Raw genomic sequence first — 23,667 nt, 5'->3', positions numbered from 1 at the left:
AGTTAAGTCCCTGGAACCCACATGGTAGAAGAAGAGAACCAACTCTCAAACGTCCTTGGATCTCCACATCCACACCATAGTTTACGTTGGAGCACATGTACACATGAACACACATTTCACACTCAGTGAATGAATGAATGAATGAACGAACAACTAAATGTAAATAAAAGTCCACACATGGGGAAAGCTTCTACCCAATGAGACACAGGCCACAAAATTAAGGCATTTGGGAGGAAAATCAGAGGACAATAAAGCATTTATTATAACAATGTATCAAAAATGTCATTGTACTTTTGAAAGCTCTTAACTAGGCACAAGGGCAAAACCAGTCTTGGCCACTTCAACCAAGCATTCACTCCTCCCCACATAGGACATAGAGGGTTGCAGTGAGCATGCACAAACACATAGGCCCCAGAGTATGGTACACATCACGTGCCCAACCCCAACAGAAGTAGTGGAGGCTGTGCAGACACTGCGTGGGAGAGGAGGGCACTGCTGGCTAGATGCCAGAAGCCAACAGTCACACTGCCCGTCTAAGACAGCTGAGCTCATGAAGGCCAATCTCAAGTCAGATTTGCTTGGTTTATGCAAGAAACAAAGAAGCCGAAGATATAGCCCAGTGGCAGAGTGCTTGCCTCACAGTCCCAGGGTCGGAAAAGAGCCCTGTGAGTCTCCATGCTGAGTGCCAGGGACGAGTTAAGGCTACAGAAGTTCCCCTACATCCTCCTCCCTTCATCATCCTTTGTCAGGCTAGAGTGTATAGTAAATATTCCACAGACCACTGTCCACTTCAAAGCTTGCATGTTCCCATCTGTGGGACTTTTCCTGGGATGACTAAGAGTCCCTAACCAGTTATCTCATGTACCTACTACTTCATTGTACAGCAAAGGAGTATGGGAAGGAGAGTAGTGAGGCGGAAATGAGTGAGGGAGAGAAAGGAGCTCCCAAGTCAAGAGGCACTTCTAGGAATCACTCTGCGCTGCTGAGAAGCCACTAGACCTCTGCAGGTCAGGGTTAGTCTCCAAGTGGTGGGCAGGCAGCAATGAGGCAAAGGGACCAGCAGACCACCACTGGTGCATCCTAGGATGCCACTGGTTCCAGAGGCCTCCATGAGGGTCAAGCAAGCCTTACCCAAAAGGCCACACTGACTTCTTGTGGGCAACTTCAGGATCTGGGGTGAAAGAGGTCCATCAAAAGCATGTCTAGACGTCTCAAACCATAGGCAGTGGTCCTAGAGATTATCCTGGGGCCCAGGCAGTGGGAAAGCTACAGTGCCTTTCTCCACCATGCAGGCTATTTAAGATCCAAAAACTTCTCATTAATATGTAATGTCCACTACAGCCAGATTGTGCCAGGATTTCAGCAACAAGCAAACATGGTGGGGAGGGATGCTTTGGAATGCAATCAAGAGTGTTTTAAATGCAAAGACATAGCCCATTCTATCATTTTCAAGCTCACCTTCTGTTATTCGTCAGGAAGGACATGACTGGAGAATAAAAGACAATCTAGTCAGCTGAGGAATTTGATTTCCTCAAGTATTACATGCTGTCCTCATCTTCCACCTGCACAGCTCTCTGCTGATGCTGCACTGTGGGCTGCAACGATGCAACTGTCTTACAAGGTCAATGTCACGCACTCACTTCCACTAAGGAGCAGTTCCCACAGGACAGAGGCCACCCAAACAAAGCACTTGCTGTGTGTCACCTCTCACATGCTCCCCAGAGCCCACGGAGGGCACAGCAGGAAGCTCTTTTCCTGTCTACAGTGGAGCCTCCACCACTCCAGGAACAGGCTGAGCACAGGGTAGGGGGGCTTTCGGGCATGCTCTCTCCCTCTGCTCAGGCCCACAGTCAGTACTTTTTTCCTCAGGGAAATTTTATCTAAAAACTCATTCATGACTATTCTTCCAGATGACCTGAGTTCAAATCCCAGCACCCACATGGTGTTGACAACTGTCTGTAACCCCAGAATCTAACACCCTCACACAGACATACATGCAGGCAAACCACCAATGCACATTAAATACAAATAAATAATTTTTAAAAATCATTCATGAAAGAAAAGAGGGAAAACTTTGAATGATGGCCCTTAAGCCTGACAGCAGTACTGGTCAACATTTGAACATTGCTAATTACCTACTTAACCAGTATTTTTGACTAAATTTACCTAATGTCAAAACAAAACAAAAATCTCCAGCCCTCTTATGGAAAAAGAGCATAAATAAGTAAATAAATAAATAAATAAACAAACGAAGTGATAAGCATCACAAGTAAAACAGCGACAACGTGTATAACACTGGTAGGTTTCTGGAACTACGTCTAAAAGGCCAATATGCAAAGATAAATTCTGAGGACTCAGCTCCACGCCAAGCAGCTTGGCTAAGATTCGATTCGCAAGCCTCCGTTCAAGTCAAGTAGCAGCCCCAGGAATAGCAACAATCTCACAGAAGCTCCTTGAAAGAGCTGGGGCAGCCTTCAGGCTCCTTCCCTCGGGCCCTGTGCTCCTCTGCCAGGGCCAACTCAGCCAGAAGGCAGTGGTTCCGCCAGGCCCACCACATTTCCATGCTAGGGAGGACACAGAGCTCAGAAGTCTGCTGAATAGAGGGGCCATCTCACCAAGGCCCCATCAACTTCCCATGGTGCCTCTTGTGAACCTGGGGTACTCACAGGATAGTGCTGATCTTTCCTACCCTGTACCTCATCCTTGATAGCAATGAAATGCAGTGCTTTTACAGTGCTACTGAAAATGTCCTCAGTCAGTGACAATGCTGTGTCACATTCGGGTTTGGTGGCTGGAAGTTTGGAACACCCAGATGAACTTCAATAGTGCTGAGATTATGAAAAATGTAGCACAGGGGAAGCTACTCATGTCCGAGTGAAAAGCTGTGGCCTGGGCCACCTGCAGAACAGCTGTGGGGAGACCAGGACCAGGCTCTGGCCCAGCTTAGTGCTCACTGGCCACCTGCAGGACAGCTGTGGGGGGACCAGGACCAGGCTCTGGCCCAGCTTAGTGCTCACTGGGCCACCTGCAGGACAGCTGTGGGGGGACCAGGACCAGGCTCTGGCCCAGCTTAGTGCTCACTGGGCCACCTGCAGGACAGCTGTGGGGGACCAGGACCAGGCTCTGGCCCTGCTTAGTGCTCACTGGCCAGCTCTGGGCAAGGCCCATCAAAATTCCATGTAGTGCATTTGGGCCAGCTTGGTGCTGCTGCACAGGGCCCCCCTGAGACCCTGGGGGTGGGGTTCGGAGCTCCATCCACAGAATAAAAAGGCCATCTCTGTCTGGTCAGCTACAACACACAACAGCACAACAGTAACGTATCATTACAGGTTAGATTTCTTTTATGGCCAAAAACCTAGTCAGACTTAGGATCTTTTGTCCCTAAACATTCTCAAGTCTACAATCACCACCGGTCCACACAATCATCCTAACAGGCTTCAAAATGACAAAAGGTGATTTCACCAAAACATGAGCAACCTAACGATGCTCAAGGCTGTAGTTCCTGACCTGGTCTATTGCACCTTACCAGCTAAACACACCTGCAATGAGCCCATCTCTCTCATCCACCAACAACCCTGGGCAGGACAGGGAAAGATCTCCAGGAGTACCCATAAAGGCATTGGGCCAGAGAGTGGGAGGAACAGTCACCAACACCCAGATGTCCTGTCTGATGGAGAGCAAGCAGTTGTTGCCTGGAACTACCCAGGTGACGATACATTTCCCACTTCCTATATGGGAGAGTCTGAAGAGAGTACCCCAGTGTCATCTTATCTTGTGAGGACTGGCAGTGAGTGCTATAGGGATGGTCCCTGGTCTGAAGGTGGGCAGTCACTTACTGGTTAGTTCCAAGTGGGCCTTCTAAAGGTAATTCACTGTCTGAAGCTCCCCAGGGTGCAACATCAGAAAGCTCTCGGCAGAGCAGGTGCTATACTGTGGACGCTGGGCTGCGACTGCCATGCACTAAGATAGCAGGCAGTATGTGCAGACAAGAAACCATCTTTGAATGGAGACAAAACTCTCAAGAGAGATGCTCAGCAGTACAGAGAGATGTGCATCTAGCAGCATATACAGACACGCCTACAGTGGGAGAATAAGTTAGCAAGTGCATCAACTTTATTTCTGCACCCTACATGTTTTCTTTTTCTTTTTTTTTTTTCTTTTGGTTTTTTCAAGACAGGGTTTCTCTGTGTAGCCTTGACTGTCCTAGACTTGCTTTGTAGACCAGGCTGGCCTCAAGCTCACAGCGATCCTCCTGCCTCTGCCTCCCGAGTACTATGCCCGGCCTCCCACATGTTTTCTTAACAAAACTCTCTCTCTGTTTGCATAGCAAGCCTTATAAGAACAATAAATTGCAAAGTAGGAACAGAACTGGAACATAGCTCTGGAAAATACAAACTTTCCCCATTGGGGCTATCACCAGACTAACAGGCTCAACCCACACGGCACACACCTCACAGCTCATTTCACTAATATGTCCCGATAAAAATCCAAAACAGATATACTGAAGAACAAAATGAAGTTTGTATGCGCCTCTCAGCTGACAATAACTCAAGGAACGTTCGATGGCCCAAGCACCTGAGATGGAATCACAAGCCAAGAGACCAGGGCCATTTCTTCCTCACTGACAGGCAAGGAACAAGTTGGCAGCACAGGACACCAGGACTGTGTCAACTTTCACTGCAGATGCCTGGCTCTCTCTCTGCAGTCCGGGCTGCAGCTGAGGTCTACTCATAAAGCAGAAACTTCTTGATGGGCTCTGGCAGTGGCAGCAAGGGAACCAGATGTAGGCGGTATTTGCCCAGAGCTCTTCTCACGGCCACGCGGCACAAGCTCAGCAAGGTCCTGGGAATACCTGGAGAGTGTGAAGAGAAAAAGAGAAGAGAGGGAAAAGGTTAATCCTACCCTAGTTTGCAAGGCCCAAAGCTGACTACAGTGGCCACACCTGCGTTCACATTCCCACGTCTTCCTTACCACAGAATCCTGGGGGCCTTGGAAGCAAGGAAGGCCTTGCTATCTGCCTCCATCTTAACCAGGGTATCTGCTCATCTGACAGTGCACCTCCCTCTGCAATGCTTAGTACCCTGAAAAAGGCTGCTCACAGCAGACCCCACAGGTGAGAGTGGGGTCCTGCCAGCCAGCTTAGTCTATGTGGCAAGTCCCGGTCAGTGAGACCCTGTCTTAAAACAAAGGGGAACAGTGCCTGAGGAAAAACTGCCAAGGTGTCCTCTGGCTCCACACACACACTGAGACGCATACACACTCTCTCTGAATGCCACTCTGGAGAAGTACTGGTCTCATCTGAGGGCTTTAGTCACCTGCTTAGCTTAGGGGTATGGTTGCTGTTGTTTTGTTATTTAAGGTTTAGTTACTTATTGTCATATGTATGGGTGTTTTGCACACATGTATGTCTGGGTACCACATGCAATGCAGTGCCTGCAGAAGCCAGAGGAAGGGCTCTTAGGACTGGAGCTATAGACAACTGTGAGCCTCTGGGAACTGGGTCCTCTGGAAGAGCAGCCAACACTCATTAAGAGCTGAGCCATCTCTCCAGGCCCTGTTTTGTTCTTGTTCTAATTACTACTACATCTCACCGGTTCAGTCAACCCCAGCCCACAAGACAGAGCCGAGCTCAGGCAACTTACTTCTGGCCTCTTTAAAAACCCGCAAGGCCTCAGGATCCATCTTTCTTCTGCCTCTTGCCTCTGGGCCCAACGATTCCCACTTCACCAGGTTCAGGTTGGCTCCAAACTCTACCAGCAGGCTCACGAAGGCTGCCTCACAGCCATGGCGCAGGACCGCATCCATGACACACCCAGGGGAGCCCCTGTAGAATTCCTGTGTGTTGACAGGGCCATTGCAATTGAAGTCAGGATTTGCTCCAGCCTTCAGGAGCAGCCTGAAGCACTGAAGGTTATGGTAGGCAGCACTGATGTACAGAGGACAGACCACCAAGGAGGTAAGCCGTCTTGAGAAAGGGGGCCGGGTGTCAGGAGTCAGGTGATGGTTGACATCCACATCCGCCCCATACCTACAGGAAGAGAAGAACAAGTCATAATAAGTTAGCCTTAGACCACAAAGACTGTCCAGCTACCCTGGAAGAGTCATTAAACAGTCACACCGGGACTCCACAGGTCACAAATGCAGCCAGCCTTCTCTACCTGCAGTTACTGTATCCAAAGACTCAACTAACTCCAGGCCAAAAATATTTGGGGGGAAAACAGCCTATAATGAATACACTTGGTCACTTTCTTGTCCTTCTGCCTAGACGATAGCTTACAGTAGTTACACAGCACCTATAGTGGGGTGTACTTTAAGTTGTGTGCTGAGAAAACTGTACCAGAAACTATAGCACTGCATGGAAGAGGCCCAAGGATCCCAAAGGTTGGTATCAGGAAGGAGAGGGAACTAGTCTCCCAGAGATACCAAGGGATGACTAAAGTATCAGTACTTCCAGCAAAAGAAAGCAATAAGTAAAAACATGGAATCCACGTACACAAATTCCAAAGGGAAGTCCTTCAGCTCTTTAAAAATAAAATATTTCTAAGACTATACAATTTCAGAGTTAAGAGGAAAAAAACTTTCAAATTCATTATAAAACTAATACAATAACCCAACTCAATTTAAAAATCTTCAATAAGCAACAGGCATGGTGACACACACCTTTAACCTAAGCACTTGGATTGCAGAGGCAGACAGATCCCTGAATTCCTGGCCAGCTTGGTCTACAGAGTTCCAGGACAGCCAGGGCTGCACAGAGAAACCCTGTCTTTAAAAAAAAAAAATTATTATAACAAAGAAAATCTGAACATATATTTAGAAAGCAGTGTACCAAGAACTCATGGGCACTGCCCTAAGAGTTCAAAACTAATTCCAATATTAGAAATTCCATTAATATAATATATTGCATCAATGGATCTAAAGGAAAAATACTGATTATCACTAATAGTGCAAAAAGAACAAAAGCCAACAGTTACGCATGCTTTAAACTATTCTATGAAGCCTGGCGGTGGTGGCACACGCCTTTAATCCCAGCACTCAGGAGGCAGAGGCAGGCAGAGCACTGTGAGTTCGAGGCCAGCCTGGTCTACAAAGTGAGTCCAGGACAGCCAAGGCTACATAGAAAAACCCTGTCTCAAAATGAAAAAACCAACCACACAACAACAACAAAAATTTATGAAACAGAAAGTGACAGTTATTTCCTTAAAATCATGAAATACATGTTCTCAAGCCAGAAACACAAGGAAGTCCTAGCGGCACGCCTGCGACAAGGGGAGCACAATACAGACCCTCTACACACTGGCTTCTGTGACACTGATGCTCAACACACGAGGAGTGTAAGTGGCAGAGGAAGGCAATCAAATAAACAAGACTGGGAAGGAAGAAATAAACTGTTTTCTAAGCCCAGAGGAAAGGATTACATAATCTAAAAAGGCCTATAAGGAATGAATAAACAACAAGCTGTAAGATAATTCACTAAAGTAGCAGACTACAACGACAGCCCTCACACATATAGATACAAAAAGCCCACTTTACAGATGAAGTAGAAAAGCAATCGCCATTATGTCAGCAAAACAATTTTAAATGATCTATATAAGCATAAACAAAACAACTCATAGAGCAGACTTAGAAAATGGGAAGACACACAATACTAGAAAAGGATCAGTATATCATGAATTTTCCCTAAGTTGATTTTATGAATGAAAGCACCGTTCCTGAACTACTGACACTAACTACATTAAAGAGTACCCCTGGTTCTCAAGTTCATTTGGAAGATCAAACAAGATCAAAAAGCAAAGCAACAATGCAGAAGAGATAGCCCCATCATAAGAGGGCTTGTTATAAAGATCTGTAAAATGTAACCCCAGCATGTGGACAGACCAGCAGACCCATGCACACTCACAAAACATCTTTCAAAAGACTCAATTGCAAGCTGAAATTCAGTATATACAGTAAGAAACTATTTTTTTTCACTTTTTTTTATTAATTTATTCATGTTACATCTCGATTGTTAGCCCTTCCCCTGTTTCCTCCCATTCTTCCCTCCCTCCCATTTCTCCCCTTCTCCCCTCCCCTATGTCTGTGACTGAGGGAGACCTCCTCCCCCTATATATGCTCTCAGAATATCAAGTCTCTTCTTGGTAACTTGCTATCCTTCCTCTGAGTGCCACCAGGTCTCCCCATCCGGGGGACATGGTCAGAAAAGGGGCACCAGAGTTCGTGTAAGAGTCAGATCTCACTCTCCACTCAATGGTGGAGAGTATCATGTTCGTCGGCTAGGTCTTGGTAGGGGTTCGAAGCTTACTGCCTATATTCTCCTTGGCGGTGCCTTAGTTTGAGGAGGACCCCAGGACCCAGATCTGCCTGTCATAAAGTTTTTCTTGTAGGTTTCCAGGACCCTGTGGGTCCTACTATTTCCTCTTTCTTCCATGCTACTCTTGCCTAAAGTCTCAATCAGATATCCTCTCCTCTGACCCACTTTCTTGGTAAGTAAAGATTTTCATGGTACGTATCCCTTGGACTAGTGTTTTGATATAAGTGAGTATATACCGTTTGTCTCTTTTTGCTTCTGGGTGAACTCACTCATTATGATAATTTCTAGATCAATCCATTTGTCCACAAATTTTGGGAATTCCTTGTTTTTAATAGCTGAGTAGTATTCCATCGTGCAAATATACCACAGTTTCTTAGTCCATTCTTCTATTGAGGGACACTTAGGCTGTTTCCATGTTCTGGCTATTATGTATAGAGCAGCTATGAACATGGTTGAGCATATGTCCCTGTTATGTGGTAGGGCATTTTCTGGGTATATTCCAAGGAGTGGGATGGCTGGGTCTTGAGGAAGCCCTATTCCCATTTTGTAAGAAACTATCTTAAGGGAAAAAGTGCTCTTGAACCTTTTAATGCTTTTTCCCCCAGGATAATTAGAAATCCAGATGGGAAAAAAATAAAGTTAAGTCTGTTCATCACAATGCACACAATGCAAATAGATCAGAACTTACAAATAAACTATGAAAACTAGGAAAAAAGTATTTAGGTCAAATTTGCCACCTGAGACTGATAAAATGATTCAGTGGGTAAAGGCCCTTGTTCACCGGGCTTGACAGCCTGAGTCCAATCCCTGGTACCCACACTCTGAAAGGAGAGAACCAACTTCTGTGAGTTGTCTCTGACCTCCACACCATGCCACAAAGAGCCCACACTGCCCACACCACACACACACACACACGCCCACACCACACACACACACACACACACACGAGAAATAAAATTTTGTTTAAAGTTTAAGTACCCTGAGATAACTACTTTATGTTTGCAGATGTAGAAAGCACCCAATGTTTACTGGCTGGGCTCTAATAGAAACAGAACTATCATTCACTGCTATGGTAACTGAAATAAGAACAGTCCCAGTGGATAGAAATTAGGCAATTCCACCAAAATTACAGATGCACTTACCCTTGCACCCACCCGTCATTCATCTTGGGAACAGTTCTCAACGCACATTTGCAAAACTAATCCTAATAGCTGAGCCAGGAAACCAACAGGGCACTGGCTGGCTTCTCCCTAGGAAGCAGCACTGAGCAACTAAGGGAAAGAGGAATATTGCTCTATACTGCTCTGGAAGGTCCTCAGAGCACGTGAATATGTGAGACAGGTGAGATCGGAAAGTGTGCAGTATATACGGATCTTAGAGCTTTGCCAGTTGTGAGTACAGCATACTCAGCCATATACATATATTTACTCATTTGTAACAGGAAAGAACAAATCATAGACCTTTGTACATGCTTACCTAGAGGGGAGGAGGAGGACAGTGAGCCAGGTTAGAAGCCAGACCTTTCCAGTACACTTTGTTGTGTAGATTACAGTTGGACCTATGTAAAGATTTTACGTAGTGAAGCAACCACTAAAACCTAACAGCAAAGAGGAACCAACAAGCCTAAGTACTCTATAGTTTGTCAGCCATGTTGTGCTCCCCAACATGATGGCTCTTCTTTTCAGACAGACTAAGCATGTATCCTCACGATTAGCAGGGATACTCACAGCCTCAGATGCCATTGCAAGGACCTATGGCAGGAAGCACAGCTTCTCAGGAGGGCAGCATCAGGCAGCCAGGAGGCATATGCACAGCAGTCACCAGCTGATTCCTAGAGCTGCCCACACCTTGACTCCCAAGGACAGTCCAGATCTTAGGAACATATTTCACAAGACACAGGTGCTAGAGGACTCACAGCCAGTTCCTGAATGACTCCCCACAGGCACTTTTGCCTGCCCTTGCTATGTTCCACAGACACCTAAATATATGGCATTTAGAGTTATCTAAGATCAAGTGCAAACTACCTATCTTTTTTACTCTAAGCAGGGGTCAGCCAGCTACAACAGGGAGGACAACCAGTCTCAAGGGGCAGAGCCCTGACAAAGTTAGCAAGGGACCTGTTAAGGACAGGGGCCTGGAGAAAGACAGTGGCATCCAAATGAGGAGTGAGGAGAGGCAATAAGAGATGCAGATTAACTAATCAGTGTATATAAGGAACAAAAATGCAATACGGACACATGCCCTCAGTTCCAGGGATAGACCAGCAACACTTCCAAAGTAGAAAGCACCCCTAAAAACACTCCAGATCTCAGTTTCTTTTCATTTTGAGGCAGGGTCTCACGGTGTTGGGCAGACTGGAAGCAATCTTTCAAGTAGCTAGGTTCCAGGCATGTGCTTAGAGGTTTATTTCTACCTAGCATTCTTCTCTGAAAGAAGCCTGGGCCCTGGGAGGACTTACCCAGGACTCACTCAGGGAAGTCTACACCGACCTTAGACTGTCCTGTTCCGTGAGGATGTAAGGAGCTGCTTACAACAAGGTGAGGATGTGTCAAAAAGACACAGAGGTGACTTGAACCTCCTCTAATAGCCACATACAAGTCAGTGTGACCATCAGAGTAACAATAGTGGATGGTAACTCCACCTTGCCAAGGTAAGAAGCCGTAAGTCTACACCAACATAAATACAAATTTGAGATAAAGTATATACATGATCACAAAATGACTCTCACAAAACACTGATTACAGAGGGAAGAACAGCATTACAGGGAAAAGCCTGGCAGATGCCACTGTCACCAGATATCAGAGCGAAGTCAACAGTAACAGGACAAGGGAGAGCAGGATTCACTTCTGCAAGATCCCTGCCCCACAGGATCCTCTGAAGTGGGTAAGGATCAGCCATCTGCCACCTGCTTCCATAACCTTCTCTGGGTCCAGGTGATTCTGTGATGTCTCACAAACTGTGTCATCACCTGTATTCTACTTGAAACAGGAAATGACAAAAAACACAGGGAGCAATGATGACAGAACTCAACCTAATATTCAGGGTCCGGAGAAGATGGAATACTGCCATTCCCTCCTAGACGGCTGACGGCCAACAGTCTCAGCCAGCAGTCCTGCTTCATAATCCGTCAGTAGCACTTCAGATGTCCAAAGGAACTTGCACTCAAAAGTGCTTCTTTGGGCAGCACAGGCCTGAGGACACACAAGGCCAGTATCCTGCACTGGTATGCTCCTCTACAAATGTCACCTCACCTACCCTCCGAGACCTTCTAGGGGAAAGGAGAGAGTACTGAAGCAGAAACCTCATGTTCCACCTCACTCACTTCACTTTTCACTAACAACAGGGAAACTCCATTGCACATTGTCATTGGAGATATATCTTCTAAGTTCTTTATAATCTTGGACAGTGTGACAATCTGACACCAAATGAGGTTTAGAAAAGACAGCCTTCAAAACTCATAAATACACTGGATGGGATCCAGTTAATTTTAATCCTGAATATTTTCTAAATTTCTCTATTGCCTTTATTATCTCTACATGGAACCATCCAAACAGCTCAACAAATCAATGTAACTTTGAAAACACAGAAGCATCATTTTGTACCTTCTGGCTAAAACATCAGCAACATAGAGCAAGGGCGTTTACAGACAATGAGAGGGAAGGCGATAAGGAGAGAGGGAGGCACGCCTGAAGGGAAAATGGCACAAGCAGGCAGGCAGGCAGGATCGGGTTAGACGATAGTATCCGTTAAGCAATCTAGCAGTATTATTTCCATTTTCTTTCTTTTGTTGTTTTGGATCCTCCCCCCTTTTGGACAAGGTTTTACTATGGTCCCTGACTGGCCTACAACTTGGTGTGTACACCAGGCTGGCCTCAAATTCATAGAGCTCTACCTGCCTCTGCCTCCACAGTGCTGGTAGAGGTGTTCATCACACAGCAAGTTTTTATTCTCTAAAGTCAATGATCTCAGAGTTGAGAATACAGAAAAAGCTGGGCATGATGGCGCATGCCTTTAATCCCAGCACTTGGGAGCTGAGGCAGGCAGATCGCTGTGAGTTTGAGGCCAGCCTGGTCTACAAAGTGAGCCTAGGACAGCCAAGGCTACACAGAGAAACCCTGTCTCGAAAAACCAAAAAAAAAAAAAAAAAAAAAAACCAACAACAACAAAAACAAAAAACAGAAAAAATTTAAACAAAATAATAAACACATACCTTCTCATCAGAGTAGTGCCCTGCACTCCACAGAAGAAGGATGCACTGACTGAAATGCCCTCAGGGATTTCTGAACTGAAATGGAATTGCACTAACCGATCCTACCAAAAAACACTTCTATAGAGGCAAAGGAGATGCTCAGTGGACAAGGGATCTGGCCAACAAGCCTGACGATCTGAGTTCTATCCCTAGAACCTACACAGTGGAAAGAGAAAACCACTCCCACAGGCTGTTCCTGACCTCCACGCGCACAGTGTGGAATGTGCATGAGCGCGCGCACACATACACTTTATAAGCTAAATAAAGGTAGATTACATGGAAAGTTTACACTGTTAATAAAAAAAAAAATAAGCACAGAAAATCAAAATTTAAGAAACCCAACAGTAAGTGTGAGGCACTAGTGGGTGTGAAACACGGAAAGCACTAATGAATAAGCCCACGCAAGCCCTCTAATAAACACACGTTTAAAGACACAGGGAATGCAAGGACAGAAACAAGGAGAAATGGCTACTGACCTGATAAGAGCCTTCAGGATGTCATCCCTACCCACGCGGGAGGCATGGTAGACAGGAGTGCTGCGGTGGTGCCGGCTGCCATTGGGGTCAGCGCCAGCTTCCAAAAGGATCTCGGTGCTCTCCAGGTGCCCATTCACTACAGCCACATACAGGGCGGTCTGCCCCTTGACATCCACCAGGTCCACCTCAGCCCCTTTGCGTATGAGGAAGTCCACACAGTTCCCATGGCCTGCAGTGGCTGCAATTCTCAGTGGCGTGCAGGGCAGCCAGCCACAGCACCAGACAGACTTCTCATTGATGCGGCTATGTGGAAACACAGGGAGCCATGAGAGCCACCCCAGTCAGACAAGCTATCCTCTCTCCTCCCGTACTAGCAGAGGCTGCCAAGAGAGACAGCCATTTAGGCAGCTAACCCTGAGGTTTAAAATGCCTTCACTTAATGTTTTCTTTCTCATGGTGCTGAGGACCAAATCCAGATCTTGCACATGCTAAATACTCTACCCCTGAGCTACATTTCCAGCTCTGCGTGTTCTGTGTCCTGCAATATTCACGACGGTACCTGATGAACTTGGGCAGAAAGGGCAGAAACTCAGGGCCAATTGGCAAGGAAACTTGAGGCTTAAGCAGAATAATCAAAACTAAAACTGAGACTTCTAGTTCTTAGAGTCCTAACCCACATTCCACAGCCTCTACACAGCATACACCCAGCCTCTACACAGCACACACCCAGCCTCTACACAGCACACACCCAGCCTCTACACAGCACACACCCAGCCTCTACACAGCACACCCAGCCTCTACCCAGCACACACACAGCCTCTACCCAGCACACACCCAGCCTCTACACAGCACACACACAGCCTCTACACAGCACACCCAGCCTCTACCCAGCACACCCAGCCTCTACCCAGCACACACCCAGCCTCTACCCAGCACACACCCAGCCTCTACACAGCACACACACAGCCTCTACACAGCACACACACAGCCTCTACACAGCACACCCAGCCTCTACCCAGCACACACCCAGCCTCTACCCAGCACACACCCAGCCTCTACACAGCACACACACAGCCTCTACCCAGCACACACCCAGCCTCTACCCAGCACACACCCAGCCTCTACACAGCACACACCCAGCCTCTACACAGCACACACACAGCCTCTACACAGCACACCCAGCCTCTACCCAGCACACACCCAGCCTCTACCCAGCACACACCCAGCCTCTACACAGCACACACCCAGCTTCTACCCAGCACACACCCAGCCTCTACCCAGCACACACCCAGCCTCTACACAGCACACACACAGCCTCTACACAGCACACACCCAGCCTCTACACAGCACACCCAGCCTCTACCCAGCACACACCCAGCCTCTACCCAGCACACACCCAGCCTCTACCCAGCACACACCCAGCCTCTACCCAGCACACACCCAGCCTCTACCCAGCACACACCCAGCCTCTACACAGCACACACCCAGCTTCTACCCAGCACACACCCAGCCTCTACCCAGCACACACCCAGCCTCTACACAGCACACACACAGCCTCTACACAGCACACACCCAGCCTCTACACAGCACACCCAGCCTCTACCCAGCACACACACAGCCTCTACCCAGCACACACCCAGCCTCTACCCAGCACACACCCAGCCTCTACCCAGCACACACACAGCCTCTACCCAGCACACACACAGCCTCTACCCAGCACACACCCAGCCTCTACCCAGCACACACACAGCCTCTACACAGCACACCCAGCCTCTACACAGCACACACCCAGCCTCTACACAGCACACACCCAGCCTCTACACAGCACACACCCAGCCTCTACACAGCACACACACAGCCTCTACACAGCACACACACAGCCTCTACACAGCACACACCCAGCCTCTACACAGCACACACCCAGCCTCTACACAGCACACACCCAGCCTCTACACAGCACACACACAGCCTCTACACAGCACACCCAGCCTCTACACAGCACACACACAGCCTCTACACAGCACACACCCAGCCTCTACACAGCACACACCCAGCCTCTACACAGCACACACACAGCCTCTACACAGCACACACACAGCCTCTACACAGCACACCCAGCCTCTACACAGCACACACCCAGCCTCTACCAGCACCACACCCAGCCTCTACCAGCACACACCCAGCCTCTACCCAGCACACACACAGCCTCTACACAGCACACACACAGCCTCTACATAGCACACCCAGCCTCTACACAGCACACCCAGCCTCTACACAGCACACACACAGCCTCCACACAGCACACACACAGCCTCTACACAGCACACACACAGCCTCTAACAGCCACAAGCCTCTACACAGCACACCCAGCCTCTACACAGCACACCCAGCCTCTACCCAGCACACACCCAGCCTCTACACAGCACACACCCAGCCTCTACCCAGCACACACACAGCCTCTACACAGCACACACACAGCCTCTACACAGCACACACCCAGCCTCTACACAGCACACCCAGCCTCTACACAGCACACACACAGCCTCCACACAGCACACACACAGCCTCTACACAGCACACACACAGCCTCTACACAGCACACACACAGCCTCTACACAGCACACACACAGCCTCTACAGAGCACACACACAGCCTCTACACAGCACACACCCAGCCTCTACACAGCACACAGCCTCTACAGAGCACACACACAGCCTCTACACAGCACACACACAGCCTCTACACAGCACACACACAGCCTCTACACAGCACACACCCAGCCTCTACACAGCACACAGCCTCTACACAGCACACACACAGCCTCTACACAGCACACACAGCCTCTACACAGCACACCCAGCCTCTACACAGCACACACCCAGCCTCTACACAGCACACAGCCTCTACACAGCACACACACAGCCTCTACACAGCACACACCCAGCCTCTACACAGCACACACCCAGCCTCTACACAGCACACCCAGCCTCTACACAGCACACACACAGCCTCTACACAGCATACAGCCTCTACACAGCACACACACAGCCTCTACACAGCACACCCAGCCTCTACACAGCACACACCCAGCCTCTACACAGCACACAGCCTCTACACAGCACACACACAGCCTCTACACAGCACACACACAGCCTCTACACAACCTCTACAAAGCACACACCCAGCCTCTACACAGCACACACACAGCCTCTACACAGCACACACACAGCCTCTACACAGCACACACACAGCCTCTACACAGCACACACACAGCCTCTATAAGGCACATACAGATCCATTGAGGACACTTGGCAGGACAGCAGGTCATGTGTGCCCTCTTACTAGTGACCGCCTATAAAGGTCCCAGGCTGGAGTCCTCTCCGAATAAGCATGATTAGTCATAGTAATCTATGTCCTCCTACCCTGACCCAGAAGAACTGAGAGCCTAGGAGAGCATTACAGTTACTGCTGCATTCTCGGCCAGACTCAGCTCTCAGCAATATGACCCCCAGTTAGCTATCTGTGCTGTCCACTGACCCTTGAGGTCAGCAGCCAAGGGGTGCTTCACCTCAGCTTCTGCACTGAAGCAGAAACTAAGAGCATGCAGGAGGCAGTGTCTCACTAAACCAGTCCCGATATCCTCCTCCAGTCACACACAGCTGATATAGAACAATAAAGCCTGGGAACCTCCCAGAACTCACAGCCAGAGATACAAACAGCAACAGAAAGTATGTTAAAGAGGACACTCGTGAGCCCTGAGTTTAAGAAAAAAGGAGCTGCCAGGTGGTGGTGGTGCAGCCTTTAATCCTCCTTTACTACAGAAGGCAGAGGCAGGTGGATCTCTGTGATTTCAAGATCAGCCTGGTCTACAGACCTAGTCCCAGTACAGTCAAGGCTACACAGAGAAACCCTGTCTCAAAAAAAAAAAAAAAAAAAGGAAGGAAGGAAGGAAGGAAAGGAGCCAGTGTGGAGGCATGGGCCAATAATCTAGAACTCAGGAGATAGAGGCAGAGGAATCAGTTCAAGGCCAGCCTGGGCTTCAAAGCTACATGGTGCCTAAATCAGGAGAAAGAAGTGAGAAAAAAGGGGGGAGGGCTGAAAGAGGGAGGAGACAGGGGAGAAGTAAGAGAGAGGAGGGGACAGGGGAGAAGGAAGAGAGAGGAAGGGACAGGGAAGCACAATAGGACTTCACTGAACTTCTGCTGCTGTATCTGTATACTTAAGGGTTTTAGGGGCTGGGGTCACATTAAATAAGTTTAAAATCTGTGTTTAGTTTTATTAATTTATTCATTTTATTTCATGTGTGAATGTTTTGCCTGTACATATGTTTTTGAATCACATGCATGCTTGGTGTCTGTGCCTGCAGAACTCAAAAGAAGGTATCTCGTTTAGGTGATGGGAATTGAATCTAGGTCCTCTGTGAGAGCAACAAGTCGGCTGAGCCATCTCCAGCCCTGCATTTTTTTTTTTAAATACTGACACCTGCTCTGATGAAATAATGCTAGAAGGATAAGAACGGAACACTCTGGCTGGAATCCTTTGCTTGGGAATCGTCTACACAAAGCAGTAGTGCTCATTTCTGCAGAGACCCCAGGCTTTCATTGCCTGACTGTGCCCTACACCTCAAGGCAAAGCAGAACCGCAGAAGCATAGAGAAGTGCTGGTTTCACTTGCATTCAATCTCTAGTCGGGACTTGAGGGGCATTCACACAAAGTACCTCCAAGGAGGAAGATGGGTGCTTTCCCAGCATCCCACACAGGGAGACACAAGAGCCACTCTCTCCTATCAAGGATAAGTCAGGACTCAGTGCCTTGAAGGACTTGGTAATCAGAGGCAAGAAGCTATGGATAAAAAACAAAGGAAATGGAAGCTACCACATCCCTACAGTGGGAAGTCAGCTAGCCTATGGCTGATCACTACAGACCAGAGAAATGAAAAAGAGAACATCAAATGAATGCCAATAATCAAGTGGCAAAGAGCCATAGAAGATGGGCTGGAGAGCTGGCTCAGTGGTTAAGAGTGTATCCTATCCCCTCTAGGACCTGCGTTCAATTCCCAGCTGTAACCCCAGTTCCAAGGAATGACCTCTTCTGGCCTCTGTGGCCACCTGTATTCACATGCACATACCACCCTACCCCCATACACACACAATTCAAATAAATAAAATAGCCAGGCATGGTGGTACATACATTTAATCCTAGCACTGGGTGGGGTGGGGGTAGGGGAGGCAGAGCTCTGTGAATCTGAGGTCAGCCTGGTATACATGAGTTCTGATCCAGCCAAGGCTGCATAGTCAGACCCTAGTTCAAATAAATAGATAGTAATAAAAACAATTTTTTAAGAGCTGTGGGGGACTTGGAGGGGCAGGGCTACTACTGACGTCTCTAACAACACTGCCTTCAGGAAAAACACTGAGGAAGCTGATGCCCAGATAGGACAAGCTGCCAGGTCAATCACAGGGTGGGAGCTGGACCCAGGAACCTCTGCCCACAGTATTTGGCCACCTCTGGTTCTTCCATTTGTCTCTCCTCTAAAAACAAATTGTGTTGCTGTAGCAAGTCTTACTCTACAACCCAAAGCACAGACCTCAGCCTGCAAGCCCACAGGCCACCACCTGTCCCAAGCCCCCACAGGGTGCTCACCTTCGGTAGCTCTCCTCTTGCAGCAGGTTCCTGAGGGTCTGCAGGTCCCCTACATAGGCTGCGTCATGGAGTCTTGTATCTTCACAGTGCTCTAGGGGATGGTCACAGAATTGCTCCCTCAGCCACTCCTTCAGATTAGGACCTGCACTGAAGAGAGTGGCTCCTGTCAGTGTGGGGACCCTTAGCAAGGCCTTCTGCAGTGAGCGGCCCCTTCCTGCTCTGCCACATGGGAACTTTCAAAGTCCCAGAAAATAATTCATAGGAGAAAACTGAGAAGTTTCCCTTATCAAACTAGCACATTCCTGACACCAAGCCTGATAAGAATTTTTTTTCTAAAAAGAAAATAAAAATAAAAGGAACACTGATCCAATCGTGCCAATTGAAATTTAGTACTATGCCAAAAAAAAAAAAAAAAAAAAAAAAAAATCTAGTATTTGTAATTACTCTAATGTATCCCAAGTATCTAAGAACATCTTTAAGGGCAGTGGTGGCGCACACCTTTAATCCCAGTACTTGGGAGGCAGAGGCAAGAACATCTTTAAATTGAGGCATTCAAGGGGAGAATGGTATGCTGAGGTAATCGTTTTGTGCACTGTGTGAAGGCTGTCTTTGTTTTTTTTTTGTTCTTTTTGTTTTCGTTTTTTCCCGAGACAAGGTCTCTCTGCGTAGCCTTGGCTGTCCTGGACTCACTTTGCAGATCAGGCTGACCTCGAACTCAGTGATCTGCCTGACTCTGCCTCCCAAGTGCTGGGATTAAAGGCATGCACCACAGTGCCTGGCTTGGTGTGAAGGCTGTCTTTGTATATTCAATCATTGATTGCTATACCAGCAAATATCTGAATATTGTCTGGACTTTAGTACTATTGCTCTTCTGGATCATTCCAGTATCGTATTTTGTAAACACTCTTCCTCTCTCACCTTTTGATTGGCTTAATAAAGAGCTGGAAGCCAACTGCTAGGCAGGAGAAGAAAGGTGAAACTTCCCAGCTTAGAGGGAGTCTCTATAAGAAGATTCAGTCTCAGGAGATTCACTAGCATGATGGGAAGGAACAGGTGCCAGGACTGAGGGGGGGGGGCGGGGTGTAACGGGCAATGCGGAGGATCATGGGCCATGTGGTGGGTTGTGGGCCAGGATGTGTCAGGTTAGAATAGCTGAGAATTTGTCCACCTGTAGTGCCTAAGCTCTTATAAATATTAATTTCTCCCAAGAAAGTCCTGTTATAATGGAAGCCATTTTTTTTACTACAAAGACAGCTGGCTGGCCAAAAGCCAAGGGCCAAACAAAGGCTGCTGCCTGGAAGGTAGGTAAGTTCTCTACTGTGTTACTCCAAGAAATAGTAACAGGGGTGCCTTGATAAGAAATAGTTCAGCAGAGGTTCATGTGTTAGCGGTGTGGTCCCAGTACGGTAGTGCTGAGAGACAGCAACGACCTTTAATCAGTGTGGCATCCCCGACAGCCACAGGGTCCGTGGGAAAGTGTCTTCCTGCATGACTGAAGAATTTCTCCCTGGATACAGGCTTTCCTTATCAGGGGGGTATTATATGAGACCAGCCCCACCTAATCCTTTGGCTTCCTGTTTAGCCAGGAGATCTCGGCTACTGCTGTTGTTTTGAGGTGTCTGTCATAGATAAGGGGAGGAGCCTACATCAGAACCTGCACCATGATCTTCAGCTGTCAAGACTGTGAACTAAATCAATCTCTTGTCTTTATACTTAGCCTGTCTCAGGTATTTCATTGTAGCAATGAAAATGAAATAACAGGGAATAAGCCTCAAAGGTATTTTTTAGTAGAAATTACAATTCAAGAGGCTGGAGAGGTGGTTCAATTGGTACTACTCACCATGCAAAGATGAGCCCTTAGAGCTCGGATCCTCAACACTCATATAAAAACCCAATTGCACACTTCTACAATTCCACTGGGGGTAGGGCAGGCAGAGACAGGAAGACACCTAGGATTGTGGATCCCTGGGCTGGCTAGCAGCCCGTTTATCAAATCCAAATTTGTAAGCTCCATGCACAGTGAGATACCTTGATTTAAAAATAAGGTGGAGATTGAAGAAAACACTAAATGTTGACCTCCAAGCTCCATATATACATGAATACACACACAGAGAAAGTATGTCTCAATAAAATAGAAAACTAAAATATATGTGTATAAATACAAACCCAGCATATATAACAAAAAATAGAGAGAAGTGAATAGAAAGACCATACCATGTTCTAGGAGGAGAAGATTCAATATTAGAGAAACTCTCAAGGTTACCCATAAATAAAATGTAGCCAGTCTCTTCAGAAATTTGATATCAAGTAAACCAAAATCATTCCGAATTTACTTGTAGATATGTATAAAGGATAGCTTTTTGTTGTTGTTGTTGTTTTAGTAAGAATAATGGGGGCAGGAGCCCTACCATACCAGATCACAAAACCTCACCAGACTGGCAAAACAAAAACAAAACCAGAATCAATTTCCCAGGAAGGTCTTAATCTTAATATAAACAACTTAATTTGTAATAAACAGGCATCAAAATCAGAGAGAAAAATGTAGTCAAGGGAGAGTATTTGCACAATTGATCACCTGCTTGGAAATACCTGCATCTTTGCTCCCATCACAGCCCAAACTCAACTCCAAGAGACTGAAAGGCTTTATTAAAAAACAGCACTAACAAGTGTTGTAAAGACAGCACAAATTCTAACTGCTTAGATTCCCGTTTCCCACCCTGTGGTGATGTTCTAGCATGTGACCAAGTACAACCCTCACGTACATCCCTCATGTACATCCCTCAAGTGCATCCCTCAAGTGCATCCCTCCAGCTCTCAAGTACATCCCTTCACAAACAGGCTTTTCCTAGATGTTGAAGTCATTTTCTTTCATATTCAGCTGCAATGCCCTTTGAGTCCCTATAGTATATAAGACTCCCCTATAGGTACAATGTGGTGATCAGTGAGTGCCCTTGCCCTCTCGGATCTGAAAGTGTGTTGAATGGGGTGAGACCAACAATTAAAGCTGCACAAGGTTCACAAACACCTATGTGGCTCACTGATCCCACGGCCACATTGCAGCAGATCAACAGGCAGGCATCAAGCCTGGACACGGCCCTTTAAGCAACTATGCGGGTCTTCCCTCAATCATTACCCTCCACTGTAATTACAGTGCAGTTACCGATGGGTATAAATGTTCAAAGCCAAAGTTGGGAAAGATTCAGATACATGGGGTAACAGTTAGGAAAGTGGTCGCTAGAGGACTTGAGCAAAGTGTTTGGACCAGCCCAGGCCAAGGCACCCTCAAGCTCTTTCCTAATTCTGGAGTCAAAGGCCACTTAAAGCTGATATTTTTCTGATCACCTAACCCAATGACAACTACCCCAAAATGCACTCAAGACCTGCCCCTCCACCCCACGCTGGAAACACACTAACAAAACAGGCACTAAAAGGAGCCTGGGGGGAGAGGTGCAGGCAAAAGCACTGTTTCTTCCACAGGACTCTTCTCTACACTAAGAAATAGCTGTCCTTTACCCAACCACCTCTCTTCCATCTCTCAATCTTGCATGACAAGCCAGTCTACTCAAAGAGCATGTCTGTCCCTCAAATTAAAGTCAATGCCAACCAAAGCTCTCGGTGGTAGAGGCTTTGCCTAGCTTTTTCAGGTCACCCTGATAGCCCTGGGTCAGTCAAGGCGACAGTAGACCATCAATATACATTTGTTGAATTAATGGAAAGTGCAAACAACAAAAAGACATATGGCTTTCTGAGATTTCTGTATACCTAGGACGACTCCTTGTACGAAACAAGTGCCTCTCCAAAAACAGAGATGGCCACAGCAAGATACCCACCACACGTGGCAGGTTCAGAAAGCCCCCAAGGCGGGACTTGTACCGGGGAAATTCTTCTCCTGGGAATTCTCAGTTCCACAGTAGCAGCACTACAAAGCGGAGATGTTAAGGCAGGTGGCAAGTGTCACCCTTTCTCTGCAGGTGGGTCCAGCGCCCCTGTTAGCGCTGTGTCATTGGCAAGCTTGCTGGGGCAGCACTGTCATTAAAGGGTGTGTGTTGGCAGGGGGTGGGACCTGGGGAGTGGGGGCGGTCTCAGTGGCTACCATGCATCATCTCCGCAGCCTTGCACTGACCGGCAGGACTGGGAAAAGAAACCTGTGCTCCCGAAGGCCAGCATCTGAGGGCCTTTACTGACCAGTGCGCTCATATCTGGAAGAAGATCCGTACCCTATGTCACGGCTAGGGTCACCGCAGGCTAGGGTCACCGCAGGCTAGGGTCACCGCAGACTAGGATCAACTACCAGGGTGGCAGTAACAAGGCTAGCTCCACGAGAAGGAACCCCCCCGTAAGAAGGCTGTCCATTAGAGGCAAGGAGCAAGGGGACACGCCTGGGGGCGCGCAAAGCCTGACGTACACACTTACTGTCCCCGAGCTCGACTCCTCGGATCTGGCCGGTGAGGACGGAGGACTTGGGCCTGGGACGCCCGAGGGCCACTCTGACTGACCCAGTGTTGCGCAGCCCCGCTACCCGCCACCCGCGCCGCACACGTTACCTGCGGGCCCCGGACCGGCCCGCCCATCGGGGGTCCCGCCCTCCGCCATGCCGACTCGGTCCTCTGCCTCCGCCCTGACCTGCCGCCCGTCCGCCTCCGCAGCTTTTCTGTCAAAAAATCAACCCGGTCTGAGGTACACCTCCGGCGCTTCCGGAAGGTGGGCGTGCCCGGGGCTCGGCTTCCGGAGAGATGGTGTCTCCCTATCACACTTCCGGCTCTGGGCGCAGGGCGTTAGGGTCTCCACTTCCGGCCTGGCTAAAGGTCCTGATTAGCGATCAGAGAGGAAGGCAAAACTGTTGTGGTGTCCACCAAGGAAGCAGCGGAGTTGGGGGGGGAAACGCTTTTCCCTTGGGGGCGGAGGCTCATTTGCATGACTCAGGAACTCCTGATTGGTAGAGTCTGTCCCCGCCCACGGAAAAGGCGGGACGTGGGCGTGGCCGTCTT

At 48.1% G+C, this 23,667-nt stretch overlaps 1 protein-coding gene across 1 annotated transcript; it reads right to left on the bottom strand.

Moving 5' to 3' along the window:
• Window positions 1–4,144: 4,144 nt before the first annotated feature.
• Asb1 (ankyrin repeat and SOCS box containing 1) lies at window positions 4,145–23,446 on the bottom strand. Its single transcript, XM_051154362.1, has 5 exons — window positions 23,224–23,446; window positions 18,680–18,821; window positions 13,037–13,339; window positions 5,643–6,028; window positions 4,145–4,852 (listed from the first exon to the last, which is right to left on the bottom strand). The coding sequence occupies exons 1-5, from the start codon at window positions 23,270–23,272 to the stop codon at window positions 4,725–4,727; spliced, it is 1,008 nt and encodes a 335-aa protein (XP_051010319.1). The 5' UTR covers window positions 23,273–23,446; the 3' UTR covers window positions 4,145–4,724.
• Window positions 23,447–23,667: the final 221 nt, after the last annotated feature.

The sequence above is a fragment of the Acomys russatus genome, chromosome 12 (genome assembly GCF_903995435.1).
Source record: "Acomys russatus chromosome 12, mAcoRus1.1, whole genome shotgun sequence".
Taxonomy (NCBI): domain Eukaryota; kingdom Metazoa; phylum Chordata; class Mammalia; order Rodentia; family Muridae; genus Acomys; species Acomys russatus.
The sequence above is the reverse complement of the archived record's forward strand: the minus strand, read 5'-3'. Positions and strand labels throughout refer to the sequence as shown.

Coding starts and splice junctions, on each gene's coding strand:
- Asb1 (XM_051154362.1), bottom strand. CDS start 23,272: ATGGCGGAGGGCGGGACCCCCGATGGGCGGGCCGGTCCGGGGCCCGCA. Junction 18,822..23,223: donor GGCCGGTCCGGGGCCCGCAG/GTAACGTGTGCG, acceptor TCTTCAGTGCAG/GTCCTAATCTGAAGGAGTGG. Junction 4,853..5,642: donor GGTTTTTAAAGAGGCCAGAA/GTAAGTTGCCTG, acceptor CACACTCTCCAG/GTATTCCCAGGACCTTGCTG.